The 18331-nt window shown below is 40.9% G+C and overlaps 1 protein-coding gene across 1 annotated transcript; it reads right to left on the bottom strand.

The window, feature by feature from the left end:
- Positions 1 to 4517: 4517 nt before the first annotated feature.
- Positions 4518 to 7153, bottom strand: LOC138610067 (ladderlectin-like). The gene is made up of 5 exons (XM_069682759.1): positions 7093 to 7153; positions 6299 to 6405; positions 6085 to 6213; positions 4929 to 5040; positions 4518 to 4591 (listed from the first exon to the last, which is right to left on the bottom strand). The coding sequence occupies exons 1-5, from the start codon at positions 7151 to 7153 to the stop codon at positions 4518 to 4520; spliced, it is 483 nt and encodes a 160-aa protein (XP_069538860.1).
- Between the last annotated feature and the right edge of the window lie 11178 nt (positions 7154 to 18331).

The following is an 18331-nucleotide window of genomic DNA, read 5'->3' as shown; positions in this document are numbered from 1 at the left end:
CCTGAGATCTGAAAATAGAAATAAAGCCAGATTAAAAGTTTGGGTCATGAATACAAAAATAATTAAAGCTGACTAAATGGCTGTGTTCCAAACTGTTTTGATGACTTGACTTGACAAAAGATAAATGACTTGAGACTCAACATGGACTTGAGGCATGATGACTCGGATGACCTGCATGTGTTCATAAGTTTGAATGTTAGCTGTTAAATATAAAACGATAAAATTCAATGTTGTCAAGTTTCTGTCGAACTATCAGGTATGTACGCAGCGCAAACTGGGAATCATGATTGGACGACTCAAAAAGCTCCCTGTATGTGATTGTCATGATTGGATGACTGGCTGTCAGTCAAACTCCTCGCTATGGCAACACGCAACATCAAAGCCCCCAAAGAGAAGCCTCATCAGTCGTACTCGTTACTCCTCAACACGCTCTCAGAGCAGACCATCATCATGGCTGCGTCTGTGCCAAGATAACACAGATACAATTCACTGTCAGACTGTTTGAACAGGTTATATAAACTGGCCAATAATGTCATTATTGGACGGGCTGCTGACACCTTGTGTTTTCTCTTTATAAAGACCGGATACTACAGGTCAGAGTGCTGGATGTTGGGCGGAAAAAAAGAGACTTGACTTAACTAAGGACTCGACTTGACTTGACATAACCTGTGACTTGACTTGCCCCACAAAAAATGACTTGAGACTTGTTTGAGACTTGAGCAAAGATGACTTGGTCACAACGCTGTATGTCCTATATACTGCATACTGCGTTGGGCGGTAGTCTGTAGTACGGAGCTGTGTATTTTGCGGTATGCTGCACCAGGCGCCAGTTTTCGGTTTTGGAAAGCAAACAAGTAAACAACAACAGCCCACCAAGAGCAGAAAGCTGCTTCTTCAGCTACAGCGCCCCCTTCTGCTCTTCTGCTGCCGTCTGCCATTTCAACTGCCGTTGTGACGTTCCAGCGCTTTGCATTGTGGGATACAGTATGCCACGTAGGCTGGTCAATGCATACTGGAGACTTTTTCCGAATCAGTAAGACATTACTGATTATTTTTGGCGTACTGCACATTTTGCTTTTGTTTGCATCCTGCATATTTGGGCCAAATCAGTACGTACTGCTCGTGTAGTGTGACATTTCAAACACAGCTGTTCTTAAAAATCACTTTTCATAGTTTGTGATAACATTTTATTTCTTTTAGCCATTTTTCAGAAGTCTATCAGGAAAATCGAATCTGTTTGAGGACTCAAAGAGACTCAAGCTGAAAAACATGGAATATAATATTGAAATGAACTTTTGAAGTGAGTTAACTTTATTTTACTTAATATTTGCACACACAGGGAGAAATCCAGGTCGTAGGGGTCTGACTGAACTCAAATATTAAAGCTGCAAGTGACGATTGTTTTTATCTTATATAAATGTGCCAACTACGTCCCTGGTTTATCAATTAAATATGTTTTTTTTTTGGAGGACTGTCATAAAATAACTGCTACAGTTCTCCAGGGCGATGTTAAGATTTAAAAAAGGAAGAAGAAATCTCTTCAGACTGAAATCTGATTTAATGAAAATGCCACCATTAATATTAACAGGTGTTCACTTCACTGCTCATGTTGACTTGTTGGAAAGTTTAGCTTCACTTTCATTCACAACAAAAATAACAAAAATGTAGCTCCATCAGTTTTCATTCATTTCTATGCATTTCCATTATGACATGCTAACGGGCTAATGGGCTAAAGGGTATAACTGCATTTTGATGAAACAATGAACTCTGTTGCTTTTATGGTGTCTCAACCAATAGAACACACACACACACACGCATGCACGCACGCACACACACACACACACGCACGCACGCACACACACACAACCACAGAGTAAAAAGACACTTTTTGCAGACGTTTTGTTTGTTATGCAGGTGCATCTGTATTTTCATATCAAGTCACCTGGTCTGTTACAGTTGCCTGTCGTTTATCGATAGCTCAATGCTCAGTCCTGTTTGTGGAAGAATCACAGTCTTCAGAATCAGACAGTCGTTTTAGCTCTGCTCTGATTGTTCCAATCTGAGACTAAAGTGACTAAACACAACACAGCCACCTGAATATTCATATGTTTGTGATAGAAAGTCAAAACAAGCATAAAAACATTAACAAAGCGTTTTCATACCTGCTGGTCGTTACTGGTCGTCTGCTGAAGCATGCGGTCAAAGTCCCAAACCTGTAATAAAAAGTAATATCTTTATCTTTATTAACTGTAATTTGTAATCTGTACTTTCTCCTGCTTCAGAATCAAATCTTCTCATTGAGTCTTTAATTTGTACAAAATGTCGACGGGTTAAGAAAAAACCAAGAGATGTTTTTCAGAGCTGAATAATGTAAAGAAAACAAGTTCATGTTTAAACAACAGAATGTTTGAACTCAGAGTTCAGAGTTCAGAGGTCATGTTTGGTGAATAACCTGCTTTACAATCACAGCTCTCATGCAGCTCTGCGTGCTCTCCTCCTGTCTGTCACAGAGCTGCTGGGTGACGTCAGGCCGCTCTTGGAGCAGCTCGGCTTTGTTCGATGGCTCGTGACCGTCCGTCTTCCTCTTGATCACGTTCAGGAGGTTTTAATGGTTCACATCTGGATTCTGCTGACCGTGACATGTAGAGAGAGACGCTGATTTAAGGAACATGTGGATCAGTCTCTTATTTTTGTAGAGCTGTATCTTGCTCTTGAGAAAAAACACAAGAAATATAATTCCAGACTGTTTTTACTTTTTCTTTTAAAGTGATGTTATGTTACATTCATAAGCTTTTTATTTTCCATCTCTTTTTTGTAAAAAACAAAACAACTTCTGCAGGTAAAGGCCTCGGTGACAGGGTGGCCTTGTCTACAGATGGCCACACAAGAGGACAGTAGAATGTGACCTATAATATAAGACGTGCATTATAAAACATGTCGACCTTTCAGGAATGATCCAACTGTTTAATTGTGTGTTACAGTTTGCTCTCCAGAATAAGGAACCATCTACAGGAACAACACATCTTGTGGTTAATGCAAAAACAAGGCTCCTACATAACCATGTAAACATGCAGCGTCCCCGTCATGTTCCAGCTCCTTTACAACAAACGTTTAATGTTCCCTTCCTGCAGCCACTCTCTCTCATACCTCGCCCTCTGCATCTGCTCCAACTCTCCACACCTGCACTCCTCAAGCCGACCACCAGAGGCCGTCAGACTGTCTCACCAGACTCTCATTCCTGTTCTCACCTCCCTCTTTACAACACACACCTGTCCACTTCCCTTTATTCAGTGCTGTTTTTTTCCTTTTGCTATCTTCCTTTAAATATCTCCTCTCACCTGAACATGGACTAAAACCTGCCCGTCTGTACGTCATAAATCCCTAAAGTCATCCTGCCTCCATCTGCGTTTGTGTCCTTCCCAACACATGAGTTTCATGTTTACCTTTTCCTGAATATTGGCAAAGACTTAAAAACAAAAATAGAGGGTTTCTGTCAGTTCAAGATTAAGGTTATAAAATCCCTTCAGACCCTGTATCTTGGTGGATGGAAATATTTACAGAAAATGGACCAACTTGGTTGCAAAGGAGGACGATACATTCGTATGACTCTCTTTGCACAAGAACAGCTTCTGTCGTTTCTATGAGGATTCTTCTCAAGCCCCAGAGGTGTTCATTTCAATCTCTTCGTCTTTTCTTGTTGGTCGTGTCTATATTTAAAAATGTGCTGTTCATGCAGAATGAAAATAACAACAAGGGCTTTAAGGGCTTCTCTTGCAGCCAGCGGTTATATGTCATTTTGTGAGAGGCGGGGTTACACCTGTACTGATCGCCTGTCAATCACAGGGCTGACACACTGAGACCGACAACCTTTCATGCTCACATTCACACCTACGGGCAATTTATTTTTTAAAATAGTCACCAGTGAACCTGACGAGCATGTCTTTGGACTGTGGGAGGAAACCCATGGGTGCACGGGGAGACATGTAGACTCACAGAACGTATGTGTCCACTACATCTGAGCCGGGACTCGAACCAGGAACCTTCTAGCTGTGAAGCGACAGTGCTAACCACTGCACCACCGTGCAGCCAATAGTATTCTTTATCGGCTTATTGTTAATCTATTGTGTACATTATCATTTAAAGGTATGACAGCAGCAGCTCTTTCCATGAGGAGAAAAACACCAATAAAAACAACATGTAAGCAGCTTGTTTAAATGCTCAATACTTTTATTTGTGCATAAGAAAAGAAATCTGTTAAACATGCACAATTAAGTTGTGCTGAAAGCTTTCCACACACTCAGGTTGTTCTTATTGAAACCAAAATGTGTCCGAGCTTTAAATCCTTCAGATGTTCGTGTCGCTTCATTCTTTATTAATGTTTCAGTGACAGGATGGAAATAAATAAGTAAAATAAGATCTTCAGGTTATATGAGACTAATTACATTAAAGGTAAGAAGATGGGAACAGAAGTGTCAATCAGTGCTTTTGTTGTTGTCGGTGTGTCATGCGTCTGCGTGTCAGCCCAGGATTTTCTTGGCGCAGACGGATGGAAGGCGAACATTACAGGTGACATCATCCCAGCACTTCTTACCTGGAGACACAGGAAACACAGGAGTCAGTCAGCACTGTACCTTATTCTTTTTACTGATATAACCACACAGCTACAGACAGTAACTTTGTGATGCACTTTAAATTTCCATAGCTGCAATAAGTTGTGTTTTAAAACTGTATTAAACAGATTAAATATAATATTATACTCTTTACTTTGCTGAGCATCAAATGTTTCAATAACCCAAGAAATGCACTCTTTGAATTATTTAAATTGTGTTTCTTTCCGGCAAAAGTTAATATTTATTATTCTTAATAAGTGATGGATAAAAAGTAAACTCAGCCGAGCTGTCTGGCTTCCAGGGAAATGATTGACTTACTTCCAAAGTTCATTTGTAAACAATGCTGTTTGCCAAACTGGTTATCGGGCTGTCCAGAACACCAGCTGCCGTATGTGAAAGGTGTTCCGTCAATCCAGAACCACAAACGCTCCTGAAGAACAGAAGAGATTCAAACATTATGCAGGATCTAATCTCAAAGATTTCAGTTTCGTCCTGTTTGGCGCCACCTGATGGCGATAAAAGGTAACTGCAGGTGCACACTTCCCAGATATCCAGACAGTGCTGCATGTGTGACGTCCACGGTCGGCTCCGGTTGTAACTCTTGATTTTCCTGGCTGACGGTCGCTTTCCTTTTCAGACTGTTTGCTTCATCTGAGCGTCGAGTTTGTTTCTTCTTCTTTGGATTTTCACTTCTTGTTGAAGTTGTATCTGTAGTCATCCATCTTTTCTTTGTTTGTTCAGCCATAGTAGATTACTGTTTACTCGCAACACTTGCAGAGAGCGGAAAAGCAGCCGCTTAGCTCCACCTACCCTCTCTGGCAGACCAACCACTGCTGGCTGATGGAAAACGCGTCACTAACTGGGCGCTGCTTTTGATTTTTTCTGCAAATGTCGCTACAGACAGCCAGTCTGTAATAATAATATATACAGCAAATGCAAAGGCTTTCATCAGTGGGCCAAAGGCTCAGGCACCATGGTGTTACCTCATTCAGAGATAGATAGAGACTTAACATTTATTCAGATGAAAGTCTTCCAGATTATCACTTTAAAGAAGAAGATTTAAAGATATAAAAGAACCATTTCGCCATCTTTGAACATCTTCTGCAGGGCTGCCGTCTGCGTTGCAGGATATTTAACCTGCTTGTTTCATTGCTTGATACTTTTATTTGGACATTAGAAGAAAAAAGGGCTGGACTCGGCTGGACTCGGCTGGACTCGGCTGTCCACCTACACAGGACGCTCCTCTAAATACAGCTACGTTCAAATCCTGGTCAGAGCAGACCGCTGGTTTGAAGGAGGTGTAAAGAAAGCCGTCTGTGTTAGAGTTGAACGACCATCACTTGACAGAGATGGTGGCCAACCACGTCCAGTTGTCTTTTAGATTACACCTTGAATTATCGTGACCTGGATGTCTGAGAACCTTCACACATGTTGTACACCAGGTGAGCACCTTGTGTGCTGGTGGAAAGTGTACCTGTTGTGCGTCAGAGCCTCCGATCCACGTGTTTTTATACCCGTTCCAGGCAGTTAACCTCTGAATGGCCAGGTACTCGTCAAAGCTGCGGACAGACGCCAGGTTGGCCCTCATGGACTCACAGTTTTTCTACAGTGGAGACAAACAGACGGGTGAGGAGAAGGACCACACGGAGGCAGAGAGAGATGCGTATCATCCAGATCGGCCGGCTTACCTCGGCCATGGGCCAGGACATGATCTCAGAGACGTAGAGGAAGCAGCGGTCCCGGTACTCGGTCCAGCCGCAGGGACAAGACGAGGACCTATAAAAACGCGACTCTCCTGAAGACAAGCAAAGACATCGTGTTGAGTCTCTTCTGAAAAAATCTCTAATAATTAACTTCTGATGGTACTGGCTTCACTTCATGATTGAGAGGCTGTGACATTAATCACTCCTCCATTGAGCCGAAAAGCGTCCATAAAAACCGCCAACAGAAAGCAAAGATTCGTCTTCATTCACTCCTTTCTTCGTGACATTTACAGTCTGTGTTTGTTGAAGTGCAACATGACAAACGTCTTTATAAAGTCATCAAAAGAAAGTGCAAAGGTTTGTTTTTCCTGAGCAAACAGGTGTTTAAAGACCGGCTGAAATACACCACACTTCACTTTCACCATCCACCCCAACCTGTTTACTTTATATATTATTATATAAGTATTACAGTCATCTTTATGGTGATCCAGGTTCCATGAAAAGGGCGTCAATGTAAGAATGTTTATTCATTTGTCATCAGATCATGTCTCTAATTAATTCACAGAAGAATATGAAAAGTGTAACCCTGTTCAGGTGGTTTACCTGCAGGAGGAGAGGACGACAGCCTTTTTGTCAGCTCTGATGAAACGTTCGCTGACGGCATGTGCGCGTCTTTCTCAGTCGCTGCCTGGGCATCTGTTTGAGCTGAATGAAAACGCTTACATTAGAAACATACTAATTAAAACATAAACAGACACAGAGCTCACAGTAGTACTCACCAGCAGCTGCAGTCAGAGCCATCACTGCACACAGCAGCGCGGACACAGTCGACAGGGTCATGGTGAAGATGATGTTTCAGAGATGATGATCGTCTACAAAAACAAAGACAAGAGAGATGTCACTCTTATATCTGTTAGGACAACATGTATGGAGGTGTAAGAGTGCAAAAAAAAAAAAAAAAAATCTGTAAAAGAATAAGAAACAAATGTGGGAATAAAAAGAGAGAGATTTAAAGCTTTGACAGCAAACGCGACAGGGGAAAGAATAAGAGGGAAAGGAAGGGTTAACAATAAATTACATGATAAACAAATTAATAAAAAAGCAAGAAAAAAACACGTCTTTGAAAGCATGAAATAAATTAATATAGATTCTAAAAAAAGAAATAAATCAAGGAAAAAAATGACAAAGCTTCAGAATATTCTTGTTTTTCCTCTTTTGTTCTCTTTATAATTCCAACATCAAAAGTAAATCGTAGCGTTGTCAAAATGTGCGATAGTTTAATACTTTTAATACCACATTTTTACCACAGGTTTTTTTTGCAGGGTGTAGGAAGCCTATGTTGACCTTTAAAAGGTTTGTCATATTGGTCTGCCTTCTTGAGGCATATTGCACAAAAATCAATAATCAAACGTCATTTTTTCGGTCTATTTTGACCGCACCAGCAGGAAGGCACAGGGTTTAGTTTTTAGAGGTCGCCTGTGTGTGTCTGTGTGCTCCGCCCCCGTCACACCTGGAGCTCTTTACAGCAACAACAGTAAATTAAAAACGAGAACATTTCCTTGTTCCTAGGACTTCCATTTCTGTTGCCGCTGTATCGAGAATCATTTTCACCAGTATCATATCAAAGTTTAAAATTGTGGTATCGTGACAACCCCAGTACATATTCATTCATAAATCCATAATCCAATTTAATGGCATTCCTATGACTCCATACACCTGTAGTGACCGATAATCTAGTTTACAAAGAGAAAGATGAAGAGTTGAACAAACCTGCTGCAGAAAGATCTCCTCTCGGTCCTCCTCAGTGTGAAGCTTCGAAGTGCAGAACAAGTGAAAAGCAGCTCTTTTATACAGTTTCTCGTCCTGCCGTCACAAGCAGGAACAAAGGCCGAGCCCACCCACAACACAAAGGCTGGAAATGCTCATTTTATCCATAAAGAAAGTTTCATTCTTGGGCGTTTCTAAGTGTTATGACACATCCGAACTCTCCTGAATCATGCTTTAATGATTAATCTGCAGATTTATTCTACAGCTTCAGGGTTACATTATTATTATTATCACATTATCTGCAGTCCAAATCTACAAGAGGCTGTTCAGGGGCAGTTAAAGTTTTCACATGTGTACACTTATATAGAATAAAGACACAAACACTCACAATTAATTGTATTTGTCTTCCTATTTAATTATATATATTTAATCCTTTTTATTTACAGGACCTTTCATTATACGGTCATAATATCTGTCATCATAACATTTCATTTCATAGCTACGCCGACGACACCCAATTCAATCTCTGCATAAAACCCTCTGAATGCAATAAACTGGCGACACGCAAAGCTGCTTCACCGATGTGAGAGACTAGACGTCGCAAAACTTGAACAACTGGATTCTGACAAAACATGGGCCATAAGAATATCCTCCGCAGTCAGATCCAGCCACTGCTAGGCCTCCTCATCCCAAATACTAAAGACCTCCACCAGGTAAACATCTCCATGTGGTGTTCTTCATGTGCTACAGGACACATCAGGGACAACATCAGCAGTCATCTCCATGGCTGGGCCTGTCTGCTTTTAAACTGCAGTGTACCAAGGACAGGCTGAACAACACGTTTTCATGTTTGAGATGTCACAAATGGAATCGGTTGCTTAGTCGTTTCTTTGGTGAAACGTTTTTAACATTTTCTAGTAGATAACCCGAGAGACGTCTCTGCAGCATGTCCAACATGAATGTGACGTTATAAGTCAGCTGTTTCACAGTATAATGCACTGTGACCTCCATGACCTAAACACAGCCAGGTCTCCCAATGTGTTTCATGAATAAAACAACACATTACAGACGAGGGAATATTGAGGATTGGTTGGACACAGGAGATGTTTTTGCTGTATCACTGAGCTCTTTGCTAATCCCTCTCTGTACATACGAGTGCCCTCTTCTCTGAACAATATCCTCCTGCTTCCTTTTAACGTAAAACTCAATGTAAAACTATTGACCAAAAGCTAAACACGGGCTCGTGGGGAACAGACCTGACGACAGAAGAGAAAGGCACTTAAACCAACTACGTAGAAATAATCAATGTTCTAGCTGATAGGTTTGTTTTATTTATTAGTCTGTTTCATAACCTAGAGACTCCTCCGTGCAGGTTTAAGTAACATAAGTTGGCTCGGCTCCAAATGTAATTCCTCAAACGACTTTGATAAGAAAAAGAAAGGATGCTGTCTGTCCACGTTAAAGAAATCGGACGATGTTACCAGACTGCTGGGTTTGTCGTCTTTGCTCAGTAATGGAACACGCCTCTGTGTTGTCAATGTGTCAGCACTTCAAAGATCATTGTCGGCCCAGCAACACCCAAATCCTTCATCTGACAACGCTCGATACAAACACGGGCTCGGTAAGATTTAATATCTAACCTGAGACAATATTGGCTCAGTGCTAAAAAATAAGGTAATTTCTGTAAGTGTGCGACTAAAGTTTAAACCCGCTGACATTTGATCTGATGTTCATGTTCAAACAATAATTAATAACTGATAATAACTGTAATGATTAAACTAAATTTACTGTGTACTGACATGCTTGATATCAGTTTTACCCTTTGACCTCCAAAGTATTCAGAAGTTTTCAGCTATTTTTAAGCCACAGGCCCGATTTTTATTTAGTATTCATTTATTTATTTGACATATTTTGGCATCTAAGTGACTGAAAGGGACAAAAAGTTTTTGAATTGCTCCAGCAGATTGCTTTATCTGGAAGCTATAAAACAGGCTGTAATGGCTGTGAAATAGTCTTCGATCAAAGGTCGTCCACTAAGAGTTCTTGTTGTTTCCACTGACAGGCTCAGATTGTTACTCTAAGTGTCTGACAACATTACAGAAAGGATCCCTACAGAGATAGACGAAGAAGATTTTTTAAACCAGAAACAGCTGTGACGTGGCTCTCTTGATATACCATACTTTATTGATAAAAACAGTAATTTTACGCCCTAGAACATGGGACTTGTAAGTCTATCCGAACTCAGTTGTTCATTATCTTTTGTGTTGTGAAGTGACTAAACAGTTTTAAATCGGGAGTCCAGATCCAACACACTATTTGTGCAACACACAAAAAACATAAATAAACTGTTGAAGGTGGACCAGCTGCTCCTGTCACCTGCAAGGTAAAAGTGCAGTTTTTGTCAGTGGAGTCTGGTGTGTTTGCAGAGAGCGATGTAACGTCTCTTTCTGCTTAAAAAAACCATCTCCCTCTGTAACAAAAGAAATGTGCCTGATCAAAGTAGGTCCACTAAAAGTTGTCTTGTTCTTGTCACTGCTCAGTTTGTCTGCGTTGAGATGTCTCTACTTTCTTCACGTCAATATGATCTCATCTTTTATTGTTAGGGACGTTTTTGGATGATATAATAACATTAATGTATTATATTAAATTTAAACATGGTTTGTTATATAACATTATTACATAATACATTATGCAATTATTGTATCTACTATAATAACATAATACATTGGCATTATGCACACGCCTTCTATTGAAGATGAACAGAAGACCTTTCACGGGACTCTGACCAGGTAACGCCCTCAGCAGACTTCCAAAAACAACAGGTATAAAAATGTTTGTATCACACTTGACTTTTGATACACACTCGGATAGGATTTTGGTTGTCATAACGTTAGCAAGCATGCTAAGGTTAGTCAACTAGCTCTAACATAGCTACACTGCATGGATCTGGCATTGTGCTTCGTAACCAACCATCAATTACCAGCCAGATCAGCCCCGGGAGTCTGCGTGAGTTAGCTGATGTTATCTACTCGATGGTATTTTGCTACATTTCCTAACTGGCAAATCGTCTGCGACAGCAGACAAGCTAACGTTTGCTTGTTTGCTAATGGTAGCTTGTTGCCAGCCTACAGTCATGTTAGCTGGCGAAGTTATTTGTCAAGCTAGATAACTGACATACACACGGATAGTATTTTGGTTGTCATAATGTTAGCGAGCATGCTAACGTTAACCAACTAGCTCTAACATGAATACACTGCATGACTCCCAGCAACTCCTCACAAGCATTAGCGGACGTTACCCAGGCAGGGCGGCTGGAGAGAGCTGGGATGAAGCACTTGTGCTGTGAGAGAAAACGCGCTGCACCCGGTGAGAGAACGCTGCACATGGGTTTTGTTTCTATGACAACAATAAGTTGTTTTGATCCCCAAAAGCAATCGAAGGTCTCCATGATTCGACTGAAATGTTTCCTGTTTAATATCCCCATAGATTTCCAGAACATTCTGATATAAGAGCCTGCATCACACATGACTCTAAACTGTCAAATCCCTTTCATCACTCACCTCAGCAATGGAGCTCTGTCCCTCTCCCTGCATTCTGACTCGGTCTGCTCACATGTCTGTCTGATTGGATGATGAGATGTGAGGTGAGACACTCTGAACACTCGCTGTGTGTCCTCTTGTGTAGCATGGCGTCCTCTGCTAATCTGTTGTTTGCCCATCGAGTCTTTCTCCCACAAATAACTACTAATGACATATTATTATTATTATTATCATTATTATTATTATCTATTTAAAGAGGTCTGGGATATATTACTTCAAAATACACTTGAATTACACTTGAACTTGAACTTACTGTAACTGAAAGATTACTATACATGTAACACTGTTTCACTTCACTTTCATCTGTTGGCAGGTTACACAATATTTGGTGTTGGGCGCCTTTGGTTCCTGTTTGAAGTCAGAGTAGTACAACCACAAGTGTCTAAGCAGCTATTATCCAACGACTATTAAACTCTTCATTTATCTTCGTTAACAGACATCTGGATGCAAATACAGGAAGGCCCTACGGCATGCTCGAGGTGTCTACTACTCCTCCCTTATAGAAGAACATAAAAACAATCCCAGGTACCTTTTCAGCACTGTAGCCAGACTGACAGAGAGTTACAGCTCCATTGAACCATGTATTCCATTAGGCCTCAGCAGTGATGATTTCATGAGCTTCTTTAATGACAAAATCCTAAAGATTAGAGACTCTGTAACCTCCTGCCGTTAACTGGTGCAGATGTATCTTTGGAAACTGCTCAAAAACCTGATGTTTACCTTGACTGTTTTTCTCCAATTGACCTTCCTGAGCTAAATGCTCTGATCTCTTCGTCTAAACCATCAACCTGTCTTGAAGTCTTTCCCTCAATTAGCACTTCTTTACTAGATATGATCAATATGTCTTCATCGACGGGCTATGTACCCCAGTCTTTTAAACTAGCTGTAATTAAGCCACTTCTTAAAAAGCCTACCCTAGATTCAGGCACCTTAGCTAACTATAGACCTATATCTAACCTTCCTTTTATCTCAAAGATCCTTGAGAAAGCAGTCGCTAATCAATTATGTGACTTTCTTCATAACAGCAGTTTATTTGAGGACTTTCAGTCAGGATTTAGAGTCCACCACAGCACTGAGACAGCACTGAGAGTTTCAAATGATCTACTTCCTGCTTCAGACAGAGGACTTCTCTCTGTACTCGTCCTGTTAGATCTTAGTGCCGCTTTCGACACGATAGACCATCACATCCTGTTACAGAGACTAGAACAGCTAATGTTCATTACAGGATCTGCATTAAGTTGGTTTAAATCTTATCTATCAGATCGATCTCAGTTTGTTAATGTTCATGATGTGTCCTCTATGCACACCAAAGTTAGTCATGGAGTTCCACAAGGTTCTGTGCTCGGACCGGTTCTTTTTACCTTATATATGCTTCCTCTGGGTAATATCATGAGGAAACACTCCATTAATTTTCATTGTTATGCAGATGATACTCAATTATACTTATCTATGAAGCCAGACGAAACCAATCAGCTATCTAAACTAGAAGCATGCCTTAAGGACATAAAGATCTGGATGACTAGAAACTTTCTGCTACTTAATTCAGACAAACTGAAGTTATTGTGCTCGGCCCAAAACACCTTAGAGACTCTTTCTCTAATGATATAGCTGCCCTAGATGGCATCAGCCTGGCATCCAGCACTACTGTTAGGAATCTGGGAGTTCTGTTTGATCAGGATATGTCCTTCATCTCCCACATAAAACAAATATCAAGGACAGCCTTCTTTCATCTTCGCAACAAACATCAGACACATCCTGTCTCAACACGATGCAGAAAAACTCGTCCATGCATTCATTACTTCCAGGTTGGATTATTGTAACTCGTTACTATCAGGCTGCCCTAATAAGTCACTAAAAACTCTGCAGCTGGTACAAAATGCTGCAGCACGTGTGCTAACAAGAACTAGGAAGAGAGAGCACATCTCTCCTGTATTAGCCTCTCTGCACTGGCTTCCTGTGAAATCTAGAATAGAATTTAAAATCCTTCTTCTTACTTACAAAGCTCTTAATGGTCAGGCACCATCATATCTTAAAGAGCTCATAGTGCCATATTACCCCTCTAGAACATTGCGCTCCCAGGATGCAGGCCTGCTTGTGGTACCTAAAGTCTCTAAGAGTAGTGTTGGAGGTAGAGCCTTCAATTACCAGGCCCCCCTCCTCTGGAACAATCGACCAGTCAAGGTCCGGGAGGCAGACACCCTCTCTTCTTTTAAGAGTAGACTTAAAACTTTCCTCTTTGATAAAGCTTATAGTTAGGGCTGGCTCAGGCTTGGACTAGCCCATAGTTATGCTCCTATAGGTTTAGACTGCCGGGGGGATCTGACACACCAAGCTCCTCCCTCTCTCTCTCTCTCTCTCTCTCTCTCTCTCTGTCATATTAATGCAGCTCATTAACTCTGTATCTTCTGGTCCCGTTAACATTACTAACCACATATCTTCCCGGGAGTTCTCGTGCTCCCTTGTCTTGTAGGTTCCTGGGGATCGTTGCTGCAGACCACCTGCTGCTGTGGACCTGCTCGACTCAGACTGGAACAACTATTGATATCAGCCTTCCCTATAGTATCATTATAGTTGCTGCTAATGCTAATAGTAGACCTGTTAACTGTTACAATTACTATTATTACAGCCTTTCATCATGACTATGATGTTGTTGCTATCCTGCATCTCCTTCTATCCCACTGTTCGGCCCATCCAGTCTCTTCAGATGTTCAACATGAGTCTGGTTCTGCTCGATGTTTCCCTGTTAAAAGGACGTTTTTCTGCCAATGTGCTGAATGTAGCTAACTCATGGTGATTCATGTTGGGTCTCTCTCTAAATAACTAGGAGTATGTGTTTGTAAAGTATCTCCAGATAAAGTCCACTCCAGTCTCGCTTCTGGGGTTGCTCGTTGGATAGTAAACAACGCGGGGAAATATCAGAAGCCACAGGTAGTTTAATGAACTCGAGTTGGTCAGAGAAGAACTTGAGGGTTCAAATCAAATCAAATCAAATCAAATTTTATTTGTATAGCGCCAAATCATAACCAGAGTTATCTCGAGACACTTTACAGAAAGAGCAGTTCTAGACCGACTCTTTGTTATGTTATGAGGGTTGCTTGTATACAGGACGTAGAAAGGTTTGACAGTATTTACATTATAAACAGTGTGCACAGATTCATGTTGGATGATATTTAAATGATTAATTAAGGTAATGATCTTATTTACGTGGATGTTGTTTCACTGTGTTATTGTACATGGATATATCCTGACAATCGGTGACGGTTTATCTGAGTGGCGGCCTGCGGGAACAATCTGTTTTTGAGTCTGGTTGTTTTGGCATACCATGTTCTCTAACGCCTATACAGGCAACATCGGGTTAGTTTAGCTTAGCATAAAAGACAGAGCATGGAAAGCTAGCCTTGCTCTGTCCTGAGGTTACAAAGCCACCTGTCAGCACCTCTAAAACTGCCTCATCAATGTGTCCTGTTTGTTTGAAGCGGACCTCTGAAATGACGACTGAATGTGCTCTGAGTCGCAGCCCTGTCGTCAGCTTTAACAAAATGCATTGTAGTGCTAATCTAAGGTTAGGTTTAACAGTCCAACTGAATAATTTAGACGAGCGCGTAGTAACCTCTGGAAACAAGGACAAGACAACGATAGACATATGTCGTTAAGTAAATGGAACAACTGACATTAACCACTGACATGTAGTGGAACAGAGTGAGAATCATTTATGCTCCACTTTAATCAGAAAACAACGTTATTTATCCCAATTATCCCTCACGGATGTCGAAGCTGCTGCAGTCTCCGGTGTTACTTTCACAGAGCAGGGTTTAGTTTTATAGCACTGAGCAAATGTTTGCTAACTTAAGACATTGAAGCTCCTGTTGTTTGTGTTGGCTGTCAGAAGAGCCACGGGCAACAGGTAATATTTACCTTTCACTACTGGCTCAGCACTTAAGTAATAAAATGAAATTAAACAGTCACTATCCTGAAAAATACTCTCTTGAACTTCAAATGGAATGCATGTTTGCATATCTGCCTGTGTGCTGTCAGAGTCTGTTTGGTCACTGTAGCATATTTAAGGGCCAGACTTTGTTTTGTTCAGCAGCTTCACACAGGAAGGCTGTGAGGAACATCCTGCTGCAGGTATGGTGAACACTCTATTATCAGTCTCTTTCTAACTGACAGTATTATTTTATGTTTTGTTTGTCTCCGTCTATGACAGGTTATAATCATCCTTATACCGAGAACAGCTCCACCATGAAGCTGCTGACTGTGTCTCTGCTTCTGTGTGCCATGATGGCCCTGACCCAAGCTGCTCGTAAGTATTTACTGGTTGTGGTGGATATAATTTACTGAAGCTCCGACAATAATTTCTGATAATGATGATTTGTTGGATGATTAATGGCGAGCTTCTTCGATGTGAATATTTTCCAGATTCTGTCTCTACGACAGCTCACTGAATATCTTTGGGATGTAGACAAAAATAAGTTTCTGTTTCACGGAGCCCTTAATCCTCTGATAGAAGCATCCTGTAGTGTTTATTTCATGGTACCGTTCAACAACTTTTGTCCCTTTTTCAAGGTTAGCTTCTGTTCAAGGTACTCTTTAGCAACTATTTAACTGTTTAGTGTTGGTTTGGGTAGTGTGTAACATCAGTTTGAAGGTAAGGCTTAATGTCCATTAAAAGGTACCCTCTAGCATCTGCTTTACCGTATCCTACAGCGTCTGTTTAAAGGTCCCTTTAGTGTCTGTTTTATGGTACGCAATAATTCAACATTTTGGAAGATGACATGACCGTCAGCCAGGAAAATCAAGAGTTACAACCGGAGCCAACCGTGGACGTCACACATGCAACACTGTCTGGATATCTGGGAAGTGTGCTCCCGTTATTACCAGTTATCACCACAGGTGCTGCAAAACAGAACGAAACTGAGGGCCTCTGTCGTACACTCAGGGCAAAGTGCGCAGCGCAAGTGTCATTGGTATTTTCCACCGTACGTAGTTGTCCTTTTCACGGCCAGCGCCCACGGTGTGTAAATAACAAGTGATCTTGTGCCCACGTTTGGCACCCATGGGCGTGTCTTAAAATGAGGTGTGGTCGGCAAAAGCGTGGCGTGTTGCTAAAGTGTCACTCCACCTGAACATATTCATGAGGTTAGTTGAGCGCTGTGGGAGACGGCTGCCTCTCCAGTTGTTATCTAATTTTGTACTTTTTTATATATATATATATATATCGATAGATATATATATTTTGACCTTTATTTTTTACCCTCTGTGTGCTGATTCTTTCCTATTGTATTGTACTGTATAAGCTGCTGGAGACTGAATTTCCCAGAGGGAGTCATCCCAAAGGGATCAATAAAGTTGAGTCTAAGTCTAAGTCTAAGTCTAATGAGGGTGTAAGAGTCACTGAACCAAGTGTGGTCAAAGTAGGGGGGGGGGGGGGGGGGGGTGTTTTGTTAGAAGAAATAGACTTAAAAGTCTCAAATAATAGAAAGTATCATTTATTATATTTATTATATATTTTTTAAAATCATAATAAATATTGCAGAACAAAACATCGTGCAGCCCCGTCCTGTATCATGATATGTATGGTGTCGTCACACTGATGTAAGTGTGATGCCCTGTGATGGTTCTTCTGTTATTTATTCTATAATAAAATGTATTAAGGATGAATAAATGTAGAAGTCAGATTTTACTGTTGGAGTAACTCATTTTTGTCATGTGTCTAACTGTCCATCCAGCTGCTCATGAAGAACCACAAGACCAGTACTCCTTTGGTGTGTATGGTTTTCATGATTTATAATGACTGTATGCAATCGCCACACTCTTGGTTTAAGAGTGATGCCCTGCAAATATTATATTAAACCTTATTTTGCCAGATTTTACTGTCAGAGTAACTCATTTTGAACTGTCTTCATTATTTTCATTCTGCATTAATGTGTCTAACTGTCCATCCAGGTGATGGAGATGAGCCACCGCCAACTGTGCCACCCTTTGGTGTGTATGTTTTTTATTGTGTATGATGATGGTTTACATGATGGTTTCCCGAGACACAAAACAGGCAGTAATGGCTGCAACATAATCCTACACAGACTGTGATAAGTAGTAATGCCGATCTCACTGTTCTGATTTCTTTCTTACGGCGTATTCACACTGGAAACGTGGCGTGTGTGTGACGGCAGCGGAACGTAGTGTAAACAGGTTAGTGTATTCAGACCGCCGGCGTGAGTCGCACGTGTCTCGCGCTGCTCATGTGCTGAAAATCTAGAGAATAAGAGGCTCGCCTATTCTCGGCCATAATACACGGTGAAAATGAAATATAATGAGTTCTATTGATCTCTGAGAGCTATATTAACATCTCTTCCTGTAGTAAAAGTAACAGGCATGAAGGTCAACACTTCCGGTATGCTTTTCAAAGTAAAAGCCCGATCTCGAATTCTGACTACCCCTCATTTGTACACAATGCTTTTATTTTGAAGTGTTTCCCAGGCCGTTGTTGTTGTTTCTTTATTTGTAACATTTCCAGGAAGTTATTTGATGGATGAAGTCACTCACAGGCTCCTCATTCCTGTATATAATAAATCTAAATTACATTCATAAAGCGAACATATTCAAATTGTTTATGGCCTTTATTAAGGTAAAACTCATGTAGAAAGACGGGGCT

Source organism: Semicossyphus pulcher, unplaced genomic scaffold, assembly GCF_022749685.1.
Source record: "Semicossyphus pulcher isolate SPU_LCO1_2020_fin unplaced genomic scaffold, fSemPul1.0.p SCAF_6, whole genome shotgun sequence".
NCBI classification, from domain to species: domain Eukaryota; kingdom Metazoa; phylum Chordata; class Actinopteri; order Labriformes; family Labridae; genus Semicossyphus; species Semicossyphus pulcher.
The sequence above is the reverse complement of the archived record's forward strand: the minus strand, read 5'-3'. Positions and strand labels throughout refer to the sequence as shown.